At 42.3% G+C, this 27,068-nt stretch overlaps 1 protein-coding gene and 1 long non-coding RNA gene across 2 annotated transcripts; both read right to left on the bottom strand.

The window, feature by feature from the left end:
- Positions 1 to 2,203: 2,203 nt before the first annotated feature.
- LOC124260855 lies at positions 2,204 to 3,483 on the bottom strand. Its single transcript, XM_046695178.1, has 2 exons — positions 3,435 to 3,483; positions 2,204 to 3,079 (listed from the first exon to the last, which is right to left on the bottom strand). Exon 2 carries the CDS (start codon positions 3,059 to 3,061, stop codon positions 2,204 to 2,206), a length of 858 nt encoding a protein of 285 aa, XP_046551134.1. The 5' UTR covers positions 3,062 to 3,079; positions 3,435 to 3,483.
- A 13-nt stretch (positions 3,484 to 3,496) lies between these two features.
- LOC124260864 lies at positions 3,497 to 21,891 on the bottom strand. Its single transcript, XR_006894198.1, has 4 exons — positions 21,813 to 21,891; positions 19,327 to 19,426; positions 8,879 to 8,989; positions 3,497 to 3,518 (listed from the first exon to the last, which is right to left on the bottom strand). It is a non-coding gene; the product is annotated as an uncharacterized LOC124260864 (long non-coding RNA).
- Positions 21,892 to 27,068: the final 5,177 nt, after the last annotated feature.

The following is a 27,068-nucleotide window of genomic DNA, read 5'->3' as shown; positions in this document are numbered from 1 at the left end:
AGTTGCTGGCGATACTCAGCCCGGTTTTCTTAAATATTGTGTTGTCCTGATTGCTATCAAATTTAGAGATAAATGCCAGTTTTAATTCTTGTTTCAGTGATAGTCTATTTATTTTTACTATCCATCGTCGACAGGTTTTTAAAAATTAACTGCATTTATCATGAATTTATAACTAGTTTTAGTCACGATGAGACTGAAATACTGCCGATATGACTATAAACTTAATCTCACTCACTCACTCACTCCTATATTGGGTCCGTGAGTGAGCATTGGGCAATCTTCACTGCCGACTTCAATGCAACAAAGATCGACCCAGAGCGATATGTGAGTGAGTGAGTATGGTTTTACGCCACTTTTAGCAATATTCCCCATATTGCAGATCAAAACAACACATGTTTCCTCGAGGATCTATGTCGTGTATTGTTTATTTGTTACAATACACTGAGAGTAACTTACCTCCCTTGGATTGATACCATGTTTACAGAAACAATACCATTCTCTACAGCAGCAAGTGTAATGCCGTCAACATGATACATTGGATAACGCTTGCTGCTATCTATGTGAAGTTTGGCATTATAGGAAAAAGTTTGAGTTTAGCTTTCCGCCACACTCGGCAATATTACAGCTATATGGCGGCAATCTGTAAATAATCGAGTCTTCACCAGACAATCTAGTGATCAACAGCATGAACATCAATCTACGCAACTGGGATACGATGGCATGTGTCAACCAAGTCCGCGAGTCTCACCACCCGATCCCATCTTACGACGAGCATGGGTTACTGAAGATCACTTCTAACCCGGATCTTCACGGGTGTCTAGGAGGTAGGATGAATGATACCCTAATATATTGTTTAACGCCGGAACACTCTTGTTATTGAATATGCGTGAAGATACATCCCCCGACTGTTACGTATTGTTACAGTCCCCGTCGTGTAGATCACGTCGTCAACTCGTGTGAAGCAAATGTCACCAGACACACCTTGACTGGCGTATAGAAAATATTTGTGATTATTATGCAACAACAACATATGAAATAGAAGCGGCAAAACCCTGTACACGTCCATAAGATATATCTGCTAAAACACAGAGTCGATTGTACAGTTGTGACTATATCATGGGTATACATCTGTTTCAGCAGTATTACAGCTGTATGATGATGCTTGTAAACAAATCGAGTCAGTGCCAGACAATCCAGTGATTGTCACGTTGCGATATGATGACAGAGCATGTGTTTATGACTCACTATGAAAGAGTGATGATACCAGGTGTTCGCGAAAAGGTGAGCGTATCCTGGCCCACCTGTGGCACCCGTTCATAAACATATGCTAAGTCTAGTCATTTGTTCATCTGAAATAATTCGAGTGAGTGAGTTTAGTTTTACGCCGCACTCAGCAATATTTCAGCCTTATGGCGGCGGTCTGTAAATAATCGAGTCTGGGCCACCCAAACCAGTGATCAACAGCATGAGCATCGATCTGCGCAATTGGGAACCGATGACATGCGTCAACCAAGTCAGCAAGCCTGACAACCCGATCCCGTTAGTCACCTCTTACGACAAGCTTGGATTACTGAAGATACATTCTAACCCGGACCTTTAAATAATTCGAGAACGTATGGTACAAGTCAACACACGAAATTGCATCAGACATTATTTTTGTCACTGATGCATCAAATTCGTAAATTTCCTCCACATGTCTACCCTAAAACTTCTTGAAAGCTTTCCTGAGGCCTTGAATATTGTAACCTTGATCAATCAACTTGTGAGCAAAAGTGGTATAACGCTCTTTGAAATCCTGATAACAAGAGCACGCTTGATTTTACCTCAAAGTTGAAAGTTGAAATCATCCCTTTTGTCATACAGCCTTGTGGAGAGATTTCAAGTTCAGGTGGGTAAATCAGTGGCTGGCAATTGACTATTTCATGGTCATTGAACGATATTAGATCATCGATATACCGGAAGCTTAAGGTAAACTTCTTGGTCAAATTATCTTGTTTTGATTTTGCCAACCCAATCAGAAATTCCGAAGTATAAAGAAACAGATCCGCAAAACTCTCCTCTGTTTGTTAAATCGAAATTCACGAGATTTACAGCCCGCTGATGTCATGTTTATAACATAACACAAATATGCATCAACTTCTGTGTCATGAAAATGTATATTTTGGTTTTAGAATTTAAAAAAATGAATATGTTTCTTTGCACGTCACTGTAACAATTCCCTGTAACAAGCATATCCCAGAAAAAACCAACAGTCACCAGGCACATCGTTTACAAATCGCTGAATAGGCACTCTTTGTTGAACAATATGCTTTTCTTTGTTCGTATTCATTGAAAATAGTACCTGTTGGTCTGTACAGCTGAGGGACATGTCCAGATAGCGTTGGACGGCCTGTCGATAATCTGCTATAAACAAAGGCAATGTGTCTTGAGATCCGAAGAAAAACCCACCGCCAATCCACACATGGTTTCCTTTGAAGATAGTCTCAGGGGGCGTGTCCATGTTCGCGTCGTAGACTTGGTTCATGGCCACGCGTGATTCGTTAAAATTTGGGGGTTTTACTATAACAAACTCTTTCTTCCGTTCAGTGATCAGTCGGAAATAACCGACATCGATCCAGGTGTAATAAGTGGTATTGAAATGATTACTTTTAACTGCTTGTTCTGTCAATTCATATTTGGCGTGTTGAGCACATGTGTATTCGGGCACGACTGTGTTCGGGTGGAACTTTGGGTATCCTGGGATTGAATAGATTTGCTTGATCCTCTCTACCCATCCGAAAGACCATAGCTTTTCTCTGTCCACCAGAACTATTTTCGTTGTACCTTCCTTACCGGCTCTCATCTGGAGAAACTTTTCAGCAATGTCTACCGAGTCTGTGTAAACGATGAAAGGATTTCGCAGATGTGTGAACACTGCTGACCACGACATGTACAATTTAGAATTAAATATCCTTCCGGTGCCTTTCTGGAATGGCCCCAGATTGAAAAAGGCGGTGACTACAGTGACGTCAGGAGGCTGCGTTCTATTGTATGTCCGGGGTTTCACCTGCGGGATCTGCATGGGGATACAGGGCGGCCTCTGAAACAGTCAGATACTAAATAGTAGACCCACACGAAATATTTACGAACAAAATTAAAACAACCCATCTGAGCATAAAATGAAACGCCCCAATGTTCCTACAGCTTACGTATTGCTGTAACATATTCCTGTAGAGCTGTATGAAGGACACAGTGTGTAACCCTCACAGTGGTGTGTGCACGCAGTACCTCAAACCACGATGTTCCACCATGGACAGAACACGTGCGGGGGATGTTGTAAGTTGGATTTGATGACGTTCATCAGCTGGTGATGCATCACGTATGCTAATTCCATGATGAGAGAAGTGTTTTAAGGAAAATGTACACAGTTGAGTCGCTGTCTTCATAATATGTACCTCACGGGGCGTGGATCCGGAATACCTGGATGATGTCTCGACACCGATCAACTTGGGTTTGGCGTGGGCATATTTGACGGTTGTCTGAAAGACAATTATAAATACTGGGATATTAAAGTGGTTATTCGTGCCGTTTAGAAGTGCAACAGAATGGACTACTGAACACTACAGTCTACAAGGAACCAACAATATGACACAGCTCATTTATAATCAAATAACTGCTAACTTAATGACCGAAACTAGCAGATGGGAATATTTATTCAAGGAAGCTCGATTCTAAATACTATACAGGTCAAATGTATTCGAAAATGCGATTCACTATCTTTTCAATTGTGAAGCTCTTCGCAAAGTTCCACTTTTATACATACCTATCAAATACCATTCAAGCTCGCAAGCTCGGTCGATATTAGTTTACTCAGGTCAATAAAAACCGATATCGACCTCTACAAGAGTCTATAATTGTAATCTTGTCAATTGTAGGCACATTTATGAAGCTTCCTACTGCAACATACATGAAGAATCAGAGACACCTCTCACTACTTGGTGTACGTATCGGCCGGTTGATCAAAACAGCAGACATGAACAATTCTCGTTGTAGGTAGATGCGTTGGTTACAGATACATGAAAACATGAAATCTGAACAGATCCCTTGATATGCTACAAGAAAGAACCTTATTTTCACATCACCCTGACATCCTGATATTCACACCCACCGTTTACGTCTGGTGCATGCATGGTTGGTGGCAATATTAAAGCGACGCCTACCATACTGTTGGGCAACAGACAGTGACAAGCGTTAACTTTGTTAACAGACTGATGTATATCGTGTATTTTGTATTAGTAGTCCTTTTGTTTTGTCGTGTATTAATGACAATCAGTCTGCAAGATTCCCTGACTGCCACATTCCTTATACATCCTGTTTCATGTTTCATGTACAAGACACGTGGGATTCAGGGCGTTTCTATGGTTACCATGCATTTTCAATTATACCACAGAATGCATTATGTCATGCCGCTATGTAACTAAATATGACTTCTCGAGACTGTTTACTGATGCTCGTCAATCAGTCTCCCTGGCATACAACTAGTGTGCATAAACAATAAACAACTTCAAGTGCATAGGTCAAGTGTGGGCCAAATTAAATTTACACACACACACACACACACACACACACACACACACACACACACACACACACACACACACACACACACACACACACACACACACACACACACACACACACACACACAAAATAAGTACATAGGTTCAGAGCTCAGAGGCACTATTTCTTTATAGTGAAATGAAAAGTGTCATACACTATGATTTTGGGGGCGTTACCATGGCAACCAGGACTTTTCAAAGACATTCAGTATGTGAGTGAGTGAGTTTAGTTTTATGCCGCACTCAGCAAATATTCCAGCTATATGGCGGCGGTCTGTAAATAATCGAATCTGGACCAGATAATCCAGTGATCAACAGCATGAGCATCGATCTGCGCAATTGGGAACCGATGACATGTGTCAACCAAGTCAGCCAGCTTGACCACGTAATCCCGTTAGTCGCCTCTTACGACAAGCATGGGTTACTAAAGGTTCATTTTAACCCGGACCTTCGCGGGTTCATTCAGTATGTGAATATATCAAAGATAACAATGACATTTTGCTTTATGCATATGTTTAGTGATTCCCTGTGTAACATACAACCCAACTGTTAACAAACAGGGACATGAAAATTGTTACAGGTCAAGTTCACGGTCACATGAACATGCTTGATAATTTCCAAAACACGTCAACTTCGCATATTTTCTCACCTAGTTTAGTTTGTAAAGACAAATATAAGACATGCATCATGGTTGTAGATACCAGATTCTCTGCTTTATAAAATGCGATGTTGCAAAGATATAAAATGGCTTATTGTACAAATTGAAGAGGCTGGGGAGGGAGGACTTTTTAAGTTTTCTAATAAATCAAAGACAACCTTTAAGGGTTCCTTTCTTTATATCTTTTAGTGATTATTTTTATATCTAAACTGACAAACATGCACAGAATAACCATGAACACCCTCGACTACATGTTTTGTAGAGTATACCATTACAATTTCTTATGTACACAACAAGCATTGTTTTTTTACACGTATATGTGATGTCAGAATAGGTTCGTGATATTGCAGTATCAGATCCAGACATAGCTTCCATATAATGGACTGAATATTATAAAACAAACACAACCTACTAGGGTTGTTAAATGTACACTTGTTATGTAGACCTTCATGACTCAGCATGTTTCTCTGTCCCTGCCCTCCAATTACTAATGACATCACATCTCTTAGTAACTGTTACGAATTGCTAATGGTTCACTGTGGTGATTGTAACGCCTGCCTGTGATACTTCCCAGTGTATGATAGTACAACGGCGCACCAAGACGCCAGTGTCATCACGTCTCACAGCTGTGCATGTTTCAGAATTCTTCTAGATTACATGCACGATTAATCGAACATATGCTTCCACCTATATTAACAACAAATGTGATTTTTTCAACATCTCGTGACCTAGTCACTTTGACAACTTTGCCATCCAGGAATCGCCAAGCTCCCATAAGCTTCCTTTATCTTTAATTCTGACTATGTGCTTGACTTCTTCTGTGTGCAATCTTGAAGATCTCTAGCAAGTCATGCGCAGTGGTGGTGCAATCATGTTTCTCTGATGCACTTGTGTTCCTGCTGTACTATTGTGTGATGGGTCACACTTTGGGAACAATTGTCTACCATTAATATATATGCACTCACGTCCCCACTGTATATGACAGATATGTAAGCATATGATTTCCAAATATTCAGTCTATCTGTTTTGTATACAGCACCAACTACGGTATTTAAAATACATCCTGGCATAGCATGTACAGGTCAGAGACAGGTTTACAACTACAGTTGAACTAAGGGTCTTCATTGCAACAACCACAGGTATGCCAGTTTCCTTTCTCCCCTCTACTGGTGATGACTACCGTGTACATCAGGAGACGCTGCACTACCGGTGTCACAGCCATCTTAGCCAGTCATATGTACCATAACCAACTTGCTGAAGATGGAGACAGAATACGAAAAAGAACCCGGTTCCCATCATTCTCTTATAAGATACTGCTCGACAAGAAACAAAAGATTCTCTGTGTACTTAAAGAAAGTGCCAGTGGCTGTCACGTTCTTCAGAATTTTAGTGTGCTTATTTTTTTTGTCAGCCCTTAAAAATATTAACACATGTTTCAAATGAAAACATGGTTGAAACTGTAATTATTTGTGTGTGAAAAGGTTAAAAGAGCACAATCTGTAAGTTATATGGAAGTGAAGTACATAATTTGACGTGTTCCTCAACTGATCCAGCATGTTCCTGTTCCTGTTCCTGTTCCTGTTCATGTGCCCTGGAACTTGACTTTAAATTTGAAACATGTTTCATGTCCCTGTTTGTTTGGTGGTATGTTACACGGCTGATCACTAAACATATACACAAAGCAAAATGTTAATGTTGTCATGGTGACGCCCCTACAAATCATACTGTATGACATTTTGGCAACACTGGCTTTCATAATATCATGGTTATGGTTGGGGGTGGTGACATCTATAGAGGATTGGTTGGAATGGTATCATCTATAGGAGACTGTTTAGGGTTGTGACATCTATAGAGAGATGGTTAGGGTGGTGACATCAAAAGGGGATTGGATGGGGGTGGTGACATCTATAGGGGATTGGTTGGGGGTGGTATCATCTATAGGAGACTGTTTATTGGGCTGACATCAATAGAGGATTGGTTGGGGTGGTGACATCTATAGCGGGTTGGGCGGAGGTTGTGACATCTATAGAGAGTTGGTTGGGGGTGGTGACATCTATAGATGGTTGGTTGGGGGTGGCAACATCTATAGAGATTTTATTGAGGTGGTGACATCTATAATGGGTTGGATGGAGGTTGTGACATCTATAGAGAGTTGGTTAGGGTGGTGACATTTATAGAGAGTTGGTTAAGGTGGTGACATCTATAGAGAGTTGGCTAGGGGTGGTGACATATATAGAGGGTTGGTTAGGGGTGGTGACATGTATAGAGGGTTGGATGGAGGTTGTTACATCTATAGAGAGTTGGTTAGGGATGGTGACATATATAGAGAGTTGGTTAAGGTGGTGACATCTATAGAGGGTTGGTTGGGAGTTGAGACACTTATAGAGGGTTGGTTGGGACTTGTGACATTTATAGAGAGTTGGTTAAGGTGGTGACATCTATAGAGGGTTGGTTGGGGGTGTTGACATATATAGAGGGTTGGATTGGGGTTGTGGCATCGATAGAGAGTAAGCTAGGGTGATGACAGCTATAGAAGATTGGTTGAGGGTGGTGACATCTATAGAGAGTTGGTTAGGTTGGTGACATCTATAGAGGATTGGTTGAGGGTGGTGACATCTATAGAGAGTTGGTTAGGGATGGTAACATCTATAGAGGATTGGTTGAGGGTGGTGACATCTGTAGAGAGTTGGTTAGGTTGGTGACATCTATAGAGCTTTGGTTGGTGTGGTGACATCTATAGAGCTTTGGTTGGTGTGGTGACATCTATAGAGAGTTGGTTGGGGGTAGTGACATCAATAGGGGATTGGTTGGGGGGTTGTGGCATCTACAGGGAGTTGGTTGAGGGTGGTGATATCTGTAGAGAATTGTTTCGGGGTGGTGACTACAACTGTTCAGACAGCAATAGAATTCTGATCCATTAGCAGGTGCATACTGACGACGAAGATATACACAGCGCATGAAAGTCTTTTTATGAGTGCAATACTGCGTCTCCCCCCCTTTCCCTCTCTGTCACATCACAAGATTACATAACTGCTTGTACGTCCATGTTTGATCTTATAGCGGAGACAGCCATATGTCTGCTTTTAAACATATGTGTGCGATCTAATTCCAGCTATGTGGTTGGCTACTCCATGGTCTTGACGGGCTACTTTCCTGGTAGCAATTAATTGATACGTTAGTCGTACTCCGGTCGAACTCACTCACGTATGTGTTGCAACTTTAATGTTTAAAAGCGTTGGTAAACGTCGATGAAGGATATCTGATCAATCCCACCTTCGTGATATAACTGATACGACGGATACCTGCGGGTGGAGGGCCACACTTGCTATGAGTAGTATGCTGGAAGACGACAGAAATAACCTTTCTGTTTCGTCACGATATGGCTGAAATATTGCCGATGTGACGTTAATTCTTAACTCACTCACTCACCTTTCTGCTACGTATTAATGCCCCAATGTTGCCATGAGAATAGAGAAAATATATGTTGATTCGATGCTAAAACAGTCGAGTATTATTTTTGACAGATTACTGCAGACCGTGTCTTTCAGAAATGACATATCTAACTCGGTGTAAGGTAGATGGTATCTGACCGATACTAATGTGTTCTCTGTGTTCCACGTACCTGCAGTGAGACGTAGCTGAAACTGATGACAATCACCATTGCAACCAGCGCGGCGAAGAAGAGCAAAACACGTGCGCCTTTCTTCATCACCCAAACCTCCATCTTCAGACCCTGTACCAGGCACAAACATACACGTGTCAATAAAATTGTGAAAAGTTATGGCAGTTCTCTATATTACACGGAACTGTCACATTGAAAGCCAAATCTCTTTGTTACACAGAACTGTCACATTGAAAGGCAAGTCTCTATGTTACACAGAACTGTCACGTTGAAAGGCAAGTCTCTATGTTACACAGAACTGTCACATTGAAAGGCAAGTCTCTATGTTACACAGAACTGTCACATTGAAAGCCAAATCTCTATGTTACACAGAACTGTCACATTGAAAGGCAAATCTCTATGTAACACAGAACTGTCACATTGAAAGGCAAATCTCTATGTTACACAGAACTGTCACATTGAAAGGCAAATCTCTATGTTACACAGGACTGTCACATTGAAAGGCAAATCTCTATGTTACACAGAACTGTCACATTGAAAGGCAAGTCTCTATATTACACAGAACTGTCACATTGAAAGGCAAGTCTCTATGTTACACAGAACTGTCACATTGAAAGCCAAATCTCTATGTTACACAGAACTGTCACATTGAAAGGCAAATCTCTATGTAACACAGAACTGTCACATTGAAAGGCAAATCTCTATGTTACACAGAACTGTCACATTGAAAGGCAAATCTCTATGTTACACAGGACTGTCACATTGAAAGGCAAATCTCTATGTTACACAGAACTGTCACATTGAAAGGCAAGTCTCTATATTACACAGAACTGTCACATTGAAAGGCGAATCTCTATGTTACACAGAACTGTCACATTGAAAGGCAAATCTGTATATTACACAGAACTGTCGTATTGAAAGGCAAATCTTTATGTTACACAGAACTGTCACATTGAAAGGGATCTCTATGCTACACAGACATTTCATATTGAAAGACAAATTTCTATATTACACAGAACTGCCACATTGAAAGGCAGGTATTTATGGTACACATGTTAGAACTGTAAAGGTCAACCCTGAATATATACTAAGCAGCAAAAGAAACGTCACTTTGGAATTTTCCTTCGCAGAAACGGATAACTGTAAACTCATTTAATGTTTTGATTGTATACTTTTGACAACATCTCCAACTTTACCTGAGCAAAGACATTCCTTCCAAAACTCAGAATGGAACCCAGGAAATGGTCTCAAAAACGCAACCTGATCTCGGAGATGGTACGGTGTTCTCCATGTTTTTCATGCAACTCATGCTGCACGTGCTGTTCACAAGGACCAGCCCTATAAATTGCACCCCCAAACCTGGTTGAAACATTCACATTACAACGTCAGCTGGATGCCGCGACTCACGACAGCTGAGAGAAACCAGGCGCTAGGAAGACTTGAAGCTGGCCACACTGCACAAGCCGTTGCCAATCACTTCCAGGACAACGTTCGGACCATCTACAGGCTGCAGCAACGTTTCCGGGCCACCAACACCACAAATAATCGCCCCCGTGCTAGCAGACCAAGGGTGACCACAAGACGACAAGACCGCCATGTTGTGCGACAGCATGTACAGAATCCCTTCATGCAGGCATCCGAAACAGCACGCCAGACAGTGGGAACACACAGAAGAGCAATCAGTACTGACACAGTATGCCGACCTCTTAACAGCGGGAACCTCCACTGCCGTAGACCTTACCGTGGACCTATCCTCACCCCTCGTCATCGGCGTGAACGTCTACAGTTTGCCCTACAACACCAAAACTGGCGATACAGGCAATGGAGAACTGTTCTGTTCACAGATGAGAGTCGGTACTGCGTATCAACTGCAGATGGCAGAACAAAAATAAGGAGACGACGTGGCCAGCGTTACTCAGACCAATGTGTTATGGAAAGAGACTAATGGGGAGGTGCAATCATCATGGTATGGGGTGGAATAGGCCTGAACCAGAGAGTGGTCCTGTGGTGTTCCAGAACCTTGGTCCAGGGAGAGGAGGCGGCATCACAGCGGTGCGCTACATCGACCAAGCGCTCAGACCCCACGTCATACCACATTTCGCACGTCACCGGAACAACATTTTCCAGCATGATAACGCCCGGGCCCATACTGCCAGAGCTACACGGGACTGCCTACAGCAGAACGGTGTCAACATTATGCAGTGGCCAGCCCTTAGTCCTGATTTAAACCCAACTGAAAATCTTCGGGATGAAATCCAGAGGAGACTGAATAATGTCATACCAAGGCCGAACACAGCCGATTTATTGCGCCAGGCCATTCTCAGAGTGTGGTTCCAGGTGCCAATGGCCTTCAAATCTATTGGTACACTCCATTCATAGACGCTGTGCTGCAGTTATTGCCGCTCGTGGTGGTCAAAGTAGATATTGAAGTCATGAGTCTGAATGGACTGCAAACGTTCACGTAATGTCTTGAAATTGTGCTGAGTTATTCATTGATGTGTTAAGATATTGTACACAAAAATGTTTTTGATCCACTTATTATGTCCATTTCTGTAATGATTTGATTACAGTGCCTATCTCATTTTGAATTCATACTGACGTTGTTTTTGCTGCTGAGTATATATTAACAGATAAATGCGCCACAAATCCCTTTCCATATATACATTTTAAATAAATCCATGCTGACTCCATTTAACGATTTTTACTTCATTGTAATCACGAGTACATTATTTACTATTCAAAAAGGCCGATAGCAGCTGCCGTTGTTCACGTGAAGCAACTCCTGGTATGATGCTGTCGACATGTCAGTGCATTAATGTCATCGGTATTCGTGGCCCTCGTCGAAATTACAAAACATTGTGTGTGAATCTGCTGTGTGTGAATCTGTTGTGTGTGAATCGTCGGCTGGTGACAAGCTGGGATACCAGTGACCTGCATTACTCCTCTTGTTTTGCAACACACCCATCTTTACGTTGGGTGCTATGGAGCGACTAACATTAGGGACACACCTCAGATGGGAATTCTTATACAGGTCCATATAGCCACGGTCAGCTCACGTTTCTGACGTCTCAACATTGTTATTATATGCATATCAACATCCTGATGACGCTTTTCTAATCGCGTGACAAATCTACATCGTATATATGTTTGTCTGGCGGCATGTGTAGTATATGTAGATATGTTTGTCTGGCGGCATGTGTAGTATATGTAGATATGTTTGTCTGGCGGCATTTGTAGTATATGTGTATATGTTTGTCTGGCTACACGTGTAGTATATGTGTATATGTTTGTCTGGCGGCATGTGTAGTATATGTATATATGTTTGTCTGGCGGCATGTGTAGTATATGTGTATATGTTTGTCTGTCGGCATGTGTAGTATATGTACATATGTTTGTCTGGCTACACGTGTAGTATATGTATATATGTTTGTCTGGCGGCATGTGTAGTATATGTGTATATGTTTGTCTGGCGACATGTGTAGTATATGTAGATATGTTTGTCTGGCGGCATTTCTACTATATGTATATATGTTTGTCTGGCGACATGTGTAGTATATGTAGATATGTTTGTCTGGCGGCATGTGTAGTATATGTAGATATGTTTGTCAGGCGGCATGTGTAGTATATGTATATATGTTTGTCTGGCGGCATGTGTAATATATGTGTATATGTTTGTCTGGCGGCATGTGTAGTATATGTATATATGTTTGTCTAGCTACACGCGTGGGATATGTGTTTATGTTTGGCGGTATGTGTAATATATGTATATATGTTTGTCTCGCGGCATGTGTAGTATATGTATATATGATTGTCTGGCGGCATGTGTAGTATATGTGTATATGTTTGTCTGGCGGCATGTGTAGTATTATTGCGCATGCGTCCTGCAAAGTGCTTGACCATAACACATCTGCTTTCATTTGAAATGTTATAAATCAGCAAACTGAAGAGAGATATGACACACAAGTAGTTGAAACATGTCGGACATGGGCGTTTCGAATTTTGTCGACCACAATGGTTGATATAACAACATGGAGAGAACGTATCGGAAGGTACACACATCGACCAGGCTGGAGTCAGAGTGACAAGATATGTATAACCCAGACACTGGGTAAACCTGCTCAACAACAACTGGGTACAACTACAGAATGGTGAGACTATTCGTCGTTGTATGTCTGTCCGGCAGTCACCTTACAGTTTTTGGAACATTGCCAGTAACAAGAGGGTTACTTGAATGTGATCTGAAGCATGAACGTATATCTGTTCACCATATGCATGGGTCAATGCCAAGTGGTATCAACCACAGAAACGATCAACTCCTCGTACGTAATGCACTGTTAGGGGAAGCTCGGTGTAAAGAGCTGTAGTGACTTTGAAGACAGCCCTGGCCAGTCACTCAATTAGCCCTTGCAAGTATGAAAGCTGAATATCTGCCCTGAGATGAAGAATGTTAATATTCATGGCGACTTCACGCACCTAACAAGACGTTTCCCATATACAGGACCACGTGAAGTTTCTGACGAATTCAGTAACTGAGCTGAGGAGTGGTGTCAGCACACTGAGTGAGGAACTTAGTCTTAGTTATTGACTCTAATAACGACAATATTGAGTAGGTATCCTAAAGTGATTAACTTGACGAGAAAGGTGGCATATCGGCATCAGGTGGGGTTGTGACAACTATAGACAATTGGTTGGGGTGATGGCATCAGGTGGGGTTGTGACAACTATAGACAATTGGTTGGGGTGATGGCATCAGGTGGGGTTGTGACAACTATAGACAATTGGTTGGGGTGATGGCATCTATAGGTGGGGTTGTGACAACTATAGACAATTGGTTGGGGTGATGGCATCAGGTGGGGTTGTGACAACTATAGACAATTGGTTGGGGTGGGGATGGCATCAGGTGGGGTTGTGACAACTATAGACAATTGGTTGGGGTGATGGCATCTATAGGTGGGGTTGTGACAACTATAGACAATTGGTTGGGGTGATGGCATCAGGTGGGGTTGTGACAACTATAGACAATTGGTTTGGGTGATGGCATCAGGTGGGGTTGTGACAACTATAGACAATTGGTTTGGGTGATGGCATCAGGTGGGGTTGTGACAACTATAGACAATTGGTTGGGGTGATGGCATCTATAGGTGGGGTTGTGACAACTATAGACAATTGGTTGGGGTGATGGCATCTACAGGTGGGGTTGTGACAACTATAGACAATTGGTTGGGGTGATGGCATCAGGTGGGGTTGTGACAACTATAGACAATTGGTTGGGGTGATGGCATCAGGTGGGGTTGTGACAACTATAGACAATTGGTTGGGGTGATGGCATCTATAGGTGGGGTTGTGACAACTATAGACAATTGGTTGGGGTGATGGCATCAGGTGGGGTTGTGACAACTATAGACAATTGGTTGGGGTGATGGCATCTATAGGTGGGGTTGTGACAACTATAGACAATTGGTTGGGGTGATGGCATCAGGTGGGGTTGTGACAACTATAGACAATTGGTTGGGGTGATGGCATCAGGTGGGGTTGTGACAACTATAGACAATTGGTTGGGGTGATGGCATCAGGTGGGGTTGTGACAACTATAGACAATTGGTTGGGGTGATGGCATCAGGTGGGGTTGTGACAACTATAGACAATTGGTTGGGGTGATGGCATCTATAGGTGGGGTTGTGACAACTATAGACAATTGGTTGGGGTGATGGCATCAGGTGGGGTTGTGACAACTATAGACAATTGGTTGGGGTGATGGCATCTATAGGTGGGGTTGTGACAACTATAGACAATTGGTTGGGGTGATGGCATCAGGTGGGGTTGTGACAACTATAGACAATTGGTTGGGGTGATGGCATCAGGTGGGGTTGTGACAACTATAGACAATTGGTTGGGGTGATGGCATCAGGTGGGGTTGTGACAACTATAGACAATTGGTTGGGGTGATGGCATCAGGTGGGGTTGTGACAACTATAGACAATTGGTTGGGGTGATGGCATCAGGTGGGGTTGTGACAACTATAGACAATTGGTTGGGGTGATGGCATCTATAGGTGGGGTTGTGACAACTATAGACAATTGGTTGGGGTGATGGTATCTACAGGTGGGGTTGTGACAACTATAGACAATTGGTTGGGGTGATGGCATCAGGTGGGGTTGTGACAACTATAGACAATTGGTTGGGGTGATGGCATCAGGTGGGGTTGTGACAACTATAGACAATTGGTTGGGGTGATGGCATCTATAGGTGGGGTTGTGACAACTATAGACAATTGGTTGGGAGTGATGGCATCAGGTGGGGTTGTGACAACTATAGACAATTGGTTGGGGTGATGGCATCTATAGGTGGGGTTGTGACAACTATAGACAATTGGTTGGGGTGATGGCATCAGGTGGGGTTGTGACAACTATAGACAATTGGTTGGGAGTGATGGCATCAGGTGGGGTTGTGACAACTATAGACAATTGGTTGGGGTGATGGCATCAGGTGGGGTTGTGACAACTATAGACAATTGGTTGGGGTGATGGCATCAGGTGGGGTTGTGACAACTATAGACAATTGGTTGGGGTGATGGCATCTATAGGTGGGGTTGTGACAACTATAGACAATTGGTTGGGGTGATGGCATCAGGTGGGGTTGTGACAACTATAGACAATTGGTTGGGGTGATGGCATCAGGTGGGGTTGTGACAACTATAGACAATTGGTTGGGGTGATGGCATCTATAGGTGGGAGTTGTGACAACTATAGACAATTGGTTGGGGTGATGAGCATCATCAGGTGGGGTTGTGACAACTATAGACAGTTGGTTGGGGTGATGGCATCAGGTGGGGTTGTGACAACTATAGACAATTGGTTGGGGTGATGGCATCAGGTGGGGTTGTGACAACTATAGACAATTGGTTGGGGTGATGGCATCAGGTGGGGTTGTGACAACTATAGACAATTGGTTGGGGTGATGGCATCTATAGGTGGGGTTGTGACAACTATAGACAATTGGTTGGGGTGATGGTATCTACAGGTGGGGTTGTGACAACTATAGACAATTGGTTGGGGTGATGGCATCTATAGGTGGGGTTGTGACAACTATAGACAATTGGTTGGGGTGATGGCATCAGGTGGGGTTGTGACAACTATAGACAATTGGTTGCGGTGATGGCATCTATAGGTGGGGTTGTGACAACTATAGACAATTGGTTGGGGTGATGGCATCTATAGGTGGGGTTGTGACAACTATAGACAATTGGTTTGGGGTGATGGCATCAGGTGGGGTTGTGACAACTATAGACAATTGGTTGGGGTGATGGCATCAGGTGGGGTTGTGACAACTATAGACAATTGGTTGGGGTGATGGCATCAGGTGGGGTTGTGACAACTATAGACAATTGGTTGGGGTGATGGCATCAGGTGGGGTTGTGACAACTATAGACAATTGGTTGGGGTGATGGCATCAGGTGGGGTTGTGACAACTATAGACAATTGGTTGGGGTGATGGCATCTATAGGTGGGGTTGTGACAACTATAGACAATTGGTTGGGGTGATGGCATCAGGTGGGGTTGTGACAATTATAGACAATTGGTTGGGGTGATGGCATCAGGTGGGGTTGTGACAACTATAGACAATTGGTTGGGGTGATGGCATCAGGTGGGGTTGTGACAACTATAGACAATTGGTTGGGGTGATGGCATCAGGTGGGGTTGTGACAACTATAGACAATTGGTTGGGAGTGATGGCATCTATAGGTGGGGTTGTGACAACTATAGACAATTGGTTGGGAGTGATGGTATCTATAGGTGGGGTTGTGACAACTATAGATAATTGGTTGAGAGTGATGGCATCTATAGGTGGGGTTGTGACAACTATAGACAATTGGTTGGGAGTGATGGCATCAGGTGGGGTTGTGACAACTATAGACAATTGGCTGGGGAGTGATGGCATCTATAGGTGGGGTTGTGACAACTATAGACAATTGGTTGGGAGTGATGGCATCTATAGGTGGGGTTGTGACAACTATAGACAATTGGTTGGGGTGATGGCATCAGGTGGGGTTGTGACAACTATAGACAATTGGTTGGGGTGATGGCATCAGGTGGGGTTGTGACAACTATAGACAATTGGTTGGGGTGATGGCATCTATAGGTGGGGTTGTGACAACTATAGACAATTGGTTGGGAATTGATGGCATCAGGTGGGGTTGTGACAACTATAGACAGTTGGTTGGGGTGATGGCATCAGGTGGGGTTGTGACAACTATAGACAATTGGTTGGGGTGATGGCATCTATAGGTTGGGGTTGTGACAACTATACACACAATTGGTTGGGGTGATGGCATCAGGTGGGGTTGTGACAACTATAGACAATTGGTTGGGGTGATGGCATCTATAGGTGGGGTTGTGACAACTATAGACAATTGGTTGGGAGTGATGGCATCAGGTGGGGTTGTGACAACTATAGACAATTGGTTGGAGGTGATGGCATCAGGTAGGGTTGTGACAACTATAGACAATTGGTTGGGCTGATGGCATCAGGTGGGGTTGTGACAACTATAGACAATTGGTTGGGGTGATGGCATCTATAGGTGGGGTTGTGACAACTATAGACAATTGGTTGGGAGTGATGGCATCAGGTGGGGTTGTGACAACTATAGACAGTTGGTTGGGGGTGATGGCATCTATAGGTGGGGTTGTGACAACTATAGACAATTGGTTGGGTTGATGGCATCAAGGTGGGGTTGTGACAACTATAGACAATTGGTTGGGGGTGATGGCATCAGGTGGGGTTGTGACAACTATAGACATTTGGTTGGGGTGATGGCATCAGGTGGGGTTGTGACAACTATAGACAATTGTGGTTGGGGTGATGGCATCAGGTGGGGTTGTGACAACTATAGACAATTGGTTGGGGTGATGGCATCTATAGGTGGGGTTGTGACAACTATAGACAATTGGTTGGGAGTGATTGGCATCTATAGGTGGGGTTTGGACAACTATAGACAATTGGTTGGGAGTGATAGCATCTATAGGTGGGGTTGTGACAACTATAGATAATTGGTTAGGGTGATAGCATCTATAGGTGGGGTTGTGACAACTATAGACAATTGGTTGGGGTGATTGATGGTGGGAGTTATTGACATCAGGTGGGGTTGTGACAACTATAGACAATTGGTTGGGAGTGATGGCATCAGGTGGGGTTGTGACAACTATAGACAATTGGTTGGGGGTGATGGCATCTATAGGTGGGGTTGTGACAACTATAGACAATTGGTTGGGGTGATGGCATCAGGTAGGGTTGTGACAACTATAGACAATTGGTTGGGGTGATGGCATCTATAGGTGGGGTTGTGACAACTATAGACAATTGGTTGGGGTGATGGCATCAGGTGGGGTTGTGACAACTATAGACAATTGGTTGGGGTGATGGCATCAGGTGGGGTTGTGACAACTATAGACAATTGGTTGGGAGTGATGGCATCTATAGGTGGGGTTGTGACAACTATAGACAATTGGTTGGGAGTGATGGCATCAGGTGGGGTTGTGACAATTATAGACAATTGGTTGGGGTGATGGCATCTATAGGTGGGGTTGTGACAACTATAGACAATTGGTTGGGGTGATGGCATCAGGTGGGGTTGTGACAACTATAGACAATTGGTTGGGGTGATGGCATCTATAGGTGGGGTTGTGACAACTATAGACAATTGGTTGGGGTGATGGCATCAGGTGGGGTTGTGACAACTATAGACAATTGGTTGGGGTGATGGCATCAGGTGGGGTTGTGACAACTATAGACAATTGGTTGGGGTGATGGCATCAGGTGGGGTTGTGACAACTATAGACAATTGGTTGGGGTGATGGCATCTATAGGTGGGGTTGTGACAACTATAGACAATTGGTTGGGGTGATGGCATCAGGTGGGGTTGTGACAACTATAGACAATTGGTTGGAGTGATGGCATCTATAGGTGGGGTTGTGACAACTATAGACAATTGGTTGGGTTGATGGCATCAGGTGGGGTTGTGACAACTATAGACAATTGGTTGGGGTGATGGCATCAGGTGGGGTTGTGACAACTATAGACATTTGGTTGGGGTGATGGCATCAGGTGGGGTTGTGACAACTATAGACAATTGGTTGGGGTGATGGCATCTATAGGTGGGGTTGTGACAACTATAGACAATTGGTTGGGGTGATGGCATCTATAGGTGGGGTTGTGACAACTATAGACAATTGGTTGGGGTGATGGCATCTATAGGTGGGGTTGTGACAACTATAGATAATTGGTTGGGGTGATGGCATCTATAGGGAACTTGTCTATAAAAGACTGGATCTCTCTCTCAGCCTCACTCACTCTCTCTCTCAGGACACATTCCTGAGTTTTCCTAATAATCGACGCTATATTTCCCATACGATGACAAAACATTGTAAACATTTAAGAAAAAGGCCTTTTACCTTGTTCAATTTTGAAGCACGTTTAGTAGAACAAAGATCCTAAATGAATCGTTCACTCCAACATTGAATGCCAGGTAGGGTATGTATCACTACCAAGTTACTTAAAAAGGAATAAAGTTACAATCAAATACCGAAATCAGAAAAATCAAAATTGCATATAATATCAGGAATTGTTATCAAAGAGGATTAAAACGTGACCCGTGCCTGGTGTAGATCCTTGCATGAAGGATCCAGTTCCCAAAACAGGCAATCCGGGAATCAGTCAGCAGGCAACTGACTGTGTTTAAGGATTGTATGAAACTGAACCAGCTGTTTCCCGTGATTGCATACACATATTGTGATTATACATGTGCTATGATTATACCACAATATCCACTGTACCATTCTCACTGTGCTGTTACCATGCTCACTATGCTGTACCTTCCTCACTATGTACCATTCTCCTTCTTCCTATGCTGCTGTACCTTCTCACTGTGCTGTACCATTCTCACTATGCTGTACCTTCTCACTATGCTGTACCATTCTCACTATGCTGTACCATTCTCACTATGCTCCACTATGCTGTACCTTTTCCACTATGCTGTACCATTCTCACTATGCTGTACCTTCCCACTATTCCTTCTCACTATGCTGTACCTTCTCACTATGCTGTACCTTCTCCATGCTATGCTGTACCTTCTCACTATGCTGTACCATTCTCACTATGCTGTACCTTCTCACTATGCTGTACCTTCCCACTATGCTCTACCTTCTCACTATGCTGTACCTTCCCACTATGCTGTACCTTCTATACCTTTTCACTATGCTGTGCCTTCTCACTGTTTCTCACTATGCTTCTCCACTATGCTTCCTCACTATGCTGTACCTTCTCACTATGTACCATTCTCACTATGCTGTACCTTCTCACTATGCTGTGCCTTCGTCTCACTATGCTGTACCTTCTCACTATGCTGTACCTTCTCACTATGCTGTACCATTCTCACTATGTCTTTCCTTTCTTCTTACTATGCCATTACTACCATTCTCACTATGCTGTACCTTCTCACTATGCTGTACCATTCTCACTATGCTCTACCTTCTCCACTATGTTGTACCTTCTCACTATGCTGTACCTTCTCATATGCTGTGCCTTCTCACTATGCTGTACCTTCATTCTTCACTGTCTCTACCTTCTCACTGTCTGTGCCTTCTCCTGTCTGTGCTTCTCACTATGCTGTGCATTCTGCTCTGCTGCCTTCTCACTATGCTGTACCTTCTCACTGTGCTGTGCCTTCTGCTGTGTCTCACATTCTCACTATGCTGTGCTGTGTCTCTGTCTGTTCTCACTGTGCTGTGTCATTCTCACTGTGTCTGTCTGTCTCTTCTCTCTATGTCTGTGTGTCTCACTGTCTCTTCTCATATGTCTGTGCCTGTCTCACTGTCTGCTGTACCTTCTCACTGTGTGTACTCATGTCTCACTGCCATTCTCACTGTCTGTGCCATTCTCACTGTGCTGTGCCTTCTCACTATGCACTCTCTGTGCTTCTCACTATGCTGTGCCTTCTCACTATGCTGTCTCTTCTCACTATCTCTGTCCATTCTCACTGTGCTGTGCCTTCTCACTGTGTTCCTTCTCACTATGCTGTGCCTTCTCACTTCTCACTGTGCTGTGCCTTCTCACTGCTGTGCCTTCTCACTGTCTTGTACCTTCTCACTGTGCTGTGCCTTCTCACTATGTCTCTTCCCACTGTGTGCCTTCTCACTATGCTTGTGCCTTCTCACTGTGTGCCTTCTCACTGTCTGCTTCCCTTGCTGTGCCTTCTCACTATGCTGTGCCTTCTCACTACTGTGCCACTATGCTCTTCTCATGTCTGTGCCTTCCCACTATGCTGTACCTTCTCACTGTGCTGGATGGGTTGCCCATACTGATGGATATTCACATGTTGTACCAGGATGTCATCATGTGTACATATATCCACATATCGTTACAGATCACCATGCATGTATATATATCCACATGCTGTACAAATATGGGAAATTATGCCGAGGATTTCCACATGTGTGGGATATCCACATCCTATGCAGATATCCACATGTTGTACAGATACCATATGTTGTAAGATTTCCACATGCTGTGCAGTTTCCACACACTGTACAGATTTCCACATGCTGTTCAGTTTCAACACTGTACAGTTTCCACATGATGTACAGATTCCACACACTGTGCAGTTATCCACATCCTATGCAGGATATCCACATGTTGTATAGATACCAACGTGTTGTAAACATTTCCACATGCTGTACAGATTTCCACACACTGTACAGATATCCAGACACTATACAGATATCTACACATTGTTGCAAATGCCCGAATGTCATGTCCCAAACATGGCAAAACACGATACGTCCGTAAGACGCGTCCCTTAACCCGTACCCACCATTACAGTGTAACATTGTGCGTGTCAAGATATACCACATGAGTGCTGACGGCAAAACTGACCACGTACCTGTGAAGACAGACCTTCAGACTCTAGACATTGGAGAAGCATTTGTTGCCAAGCTTCCCTGTTTTCCGGACAACGTCAGGTAAGACGACCCTATCAATACCACAAGGATTGCGAGTACCCACTGAACCCTGTCCCTTGTGCTTTTCACCAAGGTACACACATAGCCCTCACAAAGTATTTCTAAAACCCGCTTTGAGTTCACTGTCTTGTATGAATGAATGCAATCGAGATACCGCCGGTCCTTTCAAATACAAACAGCGTCATGAGCCTCTGTGAGGGAGTCTGAATGCTTGTGTGACGGACAAACTATCCGTAAAGTTCCCCTTCAATGAATACAAGCGAAACATAAAGTACAACCAGAAATTATTGAGAATTTAAAGATTGTAATGGGTTTTCACTCATCACTCACGTATTAAATGTGAATATTAGCAGAACATAACTCCAGATTCAAACGCAGGGTGAACAGTTAGTATTTTGTCAAGTCACCATGGGCAGCAAAGCAGGCTTCAATGCGGCGGGGCATACTACTGATCAAAGAAGTTAGAAAGTCGTGGTCTATGCTGTCCCAATATCGGACCACCTCTTCTTTCATTTCAGCAATATTTGTCAGATTTTTCTTATCGACACTCTCCTTCATAAGTCCCAAAACATTTTTCTCAGTGGATTTAGGTCGGGACTATAAGCGGCCAATCTAATAATGTCTCATTTTGGTTCCGAAACCAGGCCTGTGAATGCTTTGAATGATGTTTTGGGTCGTTGTCCTGCTGGAAAATCCAAACATTTCCATAGAACACGTGAGCAGATGGAAGTAAATGTCCCTCGAGAATATCTGTGTACCGCTCACTGTTCATATTCCTTCAAATACACAGAGGGCGTTGCCCCTAACACAGATATGCCACCACACGTTAAATTTCGGACTGAACTTTGGGCGCTGATACAAAGGTTTTCAGTTTGTTCGGTCCAGAATTTCAGTGTATTGGGAAACAACCACACAGAACTTTCATCTGAGAAAATCACATTGTCCCAGTTAAAATGTCTATGCTGTAAGCACCAGTTCAACCTTCGCTCCTTTTGTTCAGGTTTCATGAACGGTGATGGAATTCCTCGACTTTTCTGCCAACCCATTGCCTGCAGCTCAGTTCTAATTGTCTCCTTACAGACAGTCACAGTTCCTCTATCAACCATGTCCAGCCTTAACTTTTCTAAACTCCTTCGTTTGGTTTTAGAAACAAGAATACCAAAGCCGCCTCCTGTCACCGACAGTCACTTTCCTGGGCCTACCTGCGCCTCCCTGGTGGTCAATGGCATATCCATTTGCAATATTTTTTTCAAAACACGATAAACAGTGGACAAAGGGATGCCTATTCTACTTTAAATCACTTTAGCTGATCTGATGCCCTTGTTATAATATATACTCTAAAATCAACTTCCTCTTCTCTAAATCATCCATACTGAGGATCACTGAAAATGTCGTCTGCTAGCAAGTAAACAAAGGGGGATAACTCTTCACAATATAATATCAAAGGATTAACGGAGTTGTCTCTCTTGAATGAAACCAAGCACTTGATAGCTTGTCAAGGTTGCTTATACTAGAAATCAATTAAACATATTCCCAAAATTCTCAATAATTTCTGGGCCCCTATTCTCGAAAGGATCCTAGCCCAAGGATGTCTAACTTTGATCCTAGGGTCTAGGATAGGTGTCCTACCTTATTCTCGAAAAGTATCCTAGCGCTAGGATGTCCTAACTTAGGATACTAGGATAGGTCTGACGTGTCCTAAGTCTATCTTAGTGGAAGTCAACATAGAGTGGTACTTGTTTGTTCACCAATTTTGACGTCAAACAAAATAACTCGTCAAACTTACATTTGAATTTACAACAGCACACAGTTTTGATGAGTTATGAAGAGTTTATTCAGTTCATATTATCAATTAATCGGTAATGAATAGACACACTTGTTGCAATGCACGCATTCTTTAGATCTACAAAAGAGATTTGTTCAATTCTTACCTATTCTCGGCCTTTTTAATCACAACATTGCTCTTTTCAGTCACATTCACGTAAAATGTCAATGTCAAGGCCAACTTGATAGGGGAAGTAGCTCCTGTTTATTTCCTAGGTGAATTTTTCAGTTTGTGAGATGACGCATAATGAGAGTTCAAGTCATGATTTTCATAAAAAACAAAAACAATGAAAATATGTTTTTACACATATCTTTAATATCCTTATTTCTTTTTGGCAGACTTTCAAATTCTGAAGTAAAATTGTTATCGCCTTGTCAAAAAACATTTCCAATTACTATAATGTGATGAAAATATCGAATAATTTCTTCTAGATCTACTAAGTCCATCAAAAGCTGAATTTCCTTATATTATGTGGTTTTTTTTATGCCACGAATCATGGGTATTATTTAGGGAATCCCCAACTAAATGAAGGTTTTCTATCTCACCTACTGAAGAGCTCGCTATCCCTAGCTATGATAGGTAGCACAAGTTAGGACAGGGATAGGATCATTTCGAGAATGGGTCTTATCCTTACGGTAGGATGTCTTAACTTCTGTCTTAAATACTTAGGATCTGTCTTAGCTGGGACACTTTCGAGAATAGGGGCCCTGGTCCACAATCACAGGGGGCAGTGGCGTGCCCTGGATATAGTGGTTAAACCGTTCGCTTGTCACACCGAAGAACTGGGTGCCCTTCCCCACATGGGTACAATGTGTAGAGCCCATTTCTTGTGTCCCCCGCCGTGATATTGCTGGAATATAGCTGAAACTAAACCCATAATCACAGGAAGTCTCTGTAAAGTTGATTCTTGCGAACCATGTAAACAGCATATAGTACTTATCAAGTTCGTATATCAGGCAGTTGGAACTAAGGCAGTATGAAATGTTCTAAAGGCACTATAGCATGTGTCTTCCGTACTATATGTCCATGAGATAGTATGAAATGTTCTAAAGGCACTATAGCATGTGTCTTCCGTACTATATGTCCATGAGATAGTATGAAATGTTCTAAAGGCACTATAGCATGTGTCTTCCGTACTATATGTCCATGAGATAGTATGAAATGTTCTAAAGGCACTATAGCATGTGTCTTCCGTACTATATGTCCATGAGATAGTATGAAATGTTCTAAAGGCACTATAGCATGTGTCTTCCGTACTATATGTCCATGAGATAGTATGAAATGTTCTAAAAGGCACTATAGCATGTGTCTTCCATTACTATATGTCCATGAGATAGTATGAAATGTTCTAAAGGCACTATAGCATGTGTCTTCCGTACTATATGTCCATGAGATAGTATGAAATGTTCTAAAGGCACTATAGCATGTGTCTTCCGTACTATATGTCCATGAGATAGTATGAAATGTTCTAAAGGCACTATAGCATGTGTCTTCCGTACTATATGTCCATGAGATAGTATGGAAATGTTCTAAAGGCACTATAGCATGTGTCTTCCGTACTATATGTCCATGAGATAGTATGAAATGTTCTAAAGGCACTATAGCATGTGTCTTCCGTACTATATGTCCATGAGATAGTATGAAATGTTCTAAAGGCACTATAGCATGTGTCTTCCGTACTATATGTCCATGAGATAGTATGAAATGTTCTAAAGGCACTATAGCATGTGTCTTCCGTACTATATGTCCATGAGATAGTATGTGGAAATGTTCTAAAAGGCACTATAGCATGTGTCTTCCGTACTATATGTCCATGAGATAGTATGAAATGTTCTAAAGGCACTATAGCATGTGTCTTCCATTACTATATGTCCATGAGATAGTATGAAATGTTCTAAAGGCACTATAGCATGTGTCTTCCGTATATATGTCCATGAGATAGTATGAAATGTTCTAAAGGCACTATAGCATGTGTCTTCCGTACTATATGTCCATGAGATGGTATGAAATGTTCTAAAGGCACTATAGCATGTGTATTCTGTACTATATGCTCATGAGGCAGAATAATATGTTCTAAGGGGCACTATAGACAGCACAAAACATTTCGAAGCTTTTCCATTTCGTAACATCTAATAGCAATATTTTGGATACGTTCCTAAAATATTATGTTAAATCACACACTCGGAAAACTGTATTTTCAAAAAGCCAAATTTGAAACATAATACTGTGAACACAGATATGCCATTATAACATAATATATGATATAAAGTGGTGTGCTGAACGTGGAGATTGTAGAGTTTGTGAAAGACGTTAAAGAAAGCTATACGCGGAAATGTTTCAAGTTATTCGATGTCTCTTGATATTTGGTACGGTTATTTCAATAATTTGTTAAATCCAAAGTTGAAAATGTTGATGCAAACGATTTTAATTGTTTGGTTTCCCAATATATTAATTCACATTCTTGTGGGGATTGTAATGATTTGCCTTTCATGGATGATCTATTATCAGGTGAAATAACCGATTGAGGAAGATGCTCTGAAAAGTTTAAAACTGGTAAATCTGCAGGTGAAGGAGTACCCCCTGAATTTTTTTCAAGATGTCAGGTAAACGTTCTGACCCCAACATTTATAGAGGTATTTCCATTTTGAATGTTACAGGAAAATTGTACACTTTTATTATAGACAAGCGCCTTAGAATTTGGTTAGATGTAAATGATCTTTTATCACTGTCGAGCTGCATGGTTTCCGTCAGAATTACTCAACAGTTGATAATATATTCATATGACAAGCATTGTGTTCAAAATATTTATGTAAACCAAAAGGCAGATTTTATTGTGCTTTTATCGATTTTAAAAAAAGCTTTTGATAACGTTGATAGAAATACATTGCTGTATGTACTACTTTTTTAATGTCACTAGAAATATGTTTCTTCTGTTAAAACTTCATCTGGTAGAACAGAAGGGTTTTCCACTTCTAGTGGTGTGAGAACAGGGTTGCATATTAAGCCCAGCTTTATTTATCTTTTTCATTAATGAACTTGTAACAGAAGTATATAATGAGTGTAGTTATATGTGTATTTGTGACACAGGATATTGATAATTTAATGTTACTTCTTTTTGCGGATGATGTCGTCATGTTTTCATACACTGTTAATGACCTGCAAAAACAATTAAATGTACTGTCTCCCTTTTGAAAGAAATGGGGTTTAGAAGTCAACTCACAAAAAAACAAATATCACTGTACTTAGAAATAACATTGCTAAACATGAATACTGGGAGTATGACAATGTTCCTTTAGAAATTAAGACATATTATAGTATTTAGGATTTGTTATATCTTATAGATAATCATGGT

Source organism: Haliotis rubra, unplaced genomic scaffold (genome assembly GCF_003918875.1).
Source record: "Haliotis rubra isolate DU_JTF1 unplaced genomic scaffold, ASM391887v1 Scf119, whole genome shotgun sequence".
Taxonomy (NCBI): domain Eukaryota; kingdom Metazoa; phylum Mollusca; class Gastropoda; order Lepetellida; family Haliotidae; genus Haliotis; species Haliotis rubra.
Note: the sequence above shows the minus strand (reverse complement) of the source record. Positions and strands in the feature narration are given on the sequence as shown.

Bases quoted from the DNA above. Each gene is read 5' to 3' on its own strand.
- LOC124260855 (XM_046695178.1), bottom strand. From the start codon at position 3,061: ATGCAGATCCCGCAGGTGAAACCCCGGACATACAATAGAACGCAGCCT.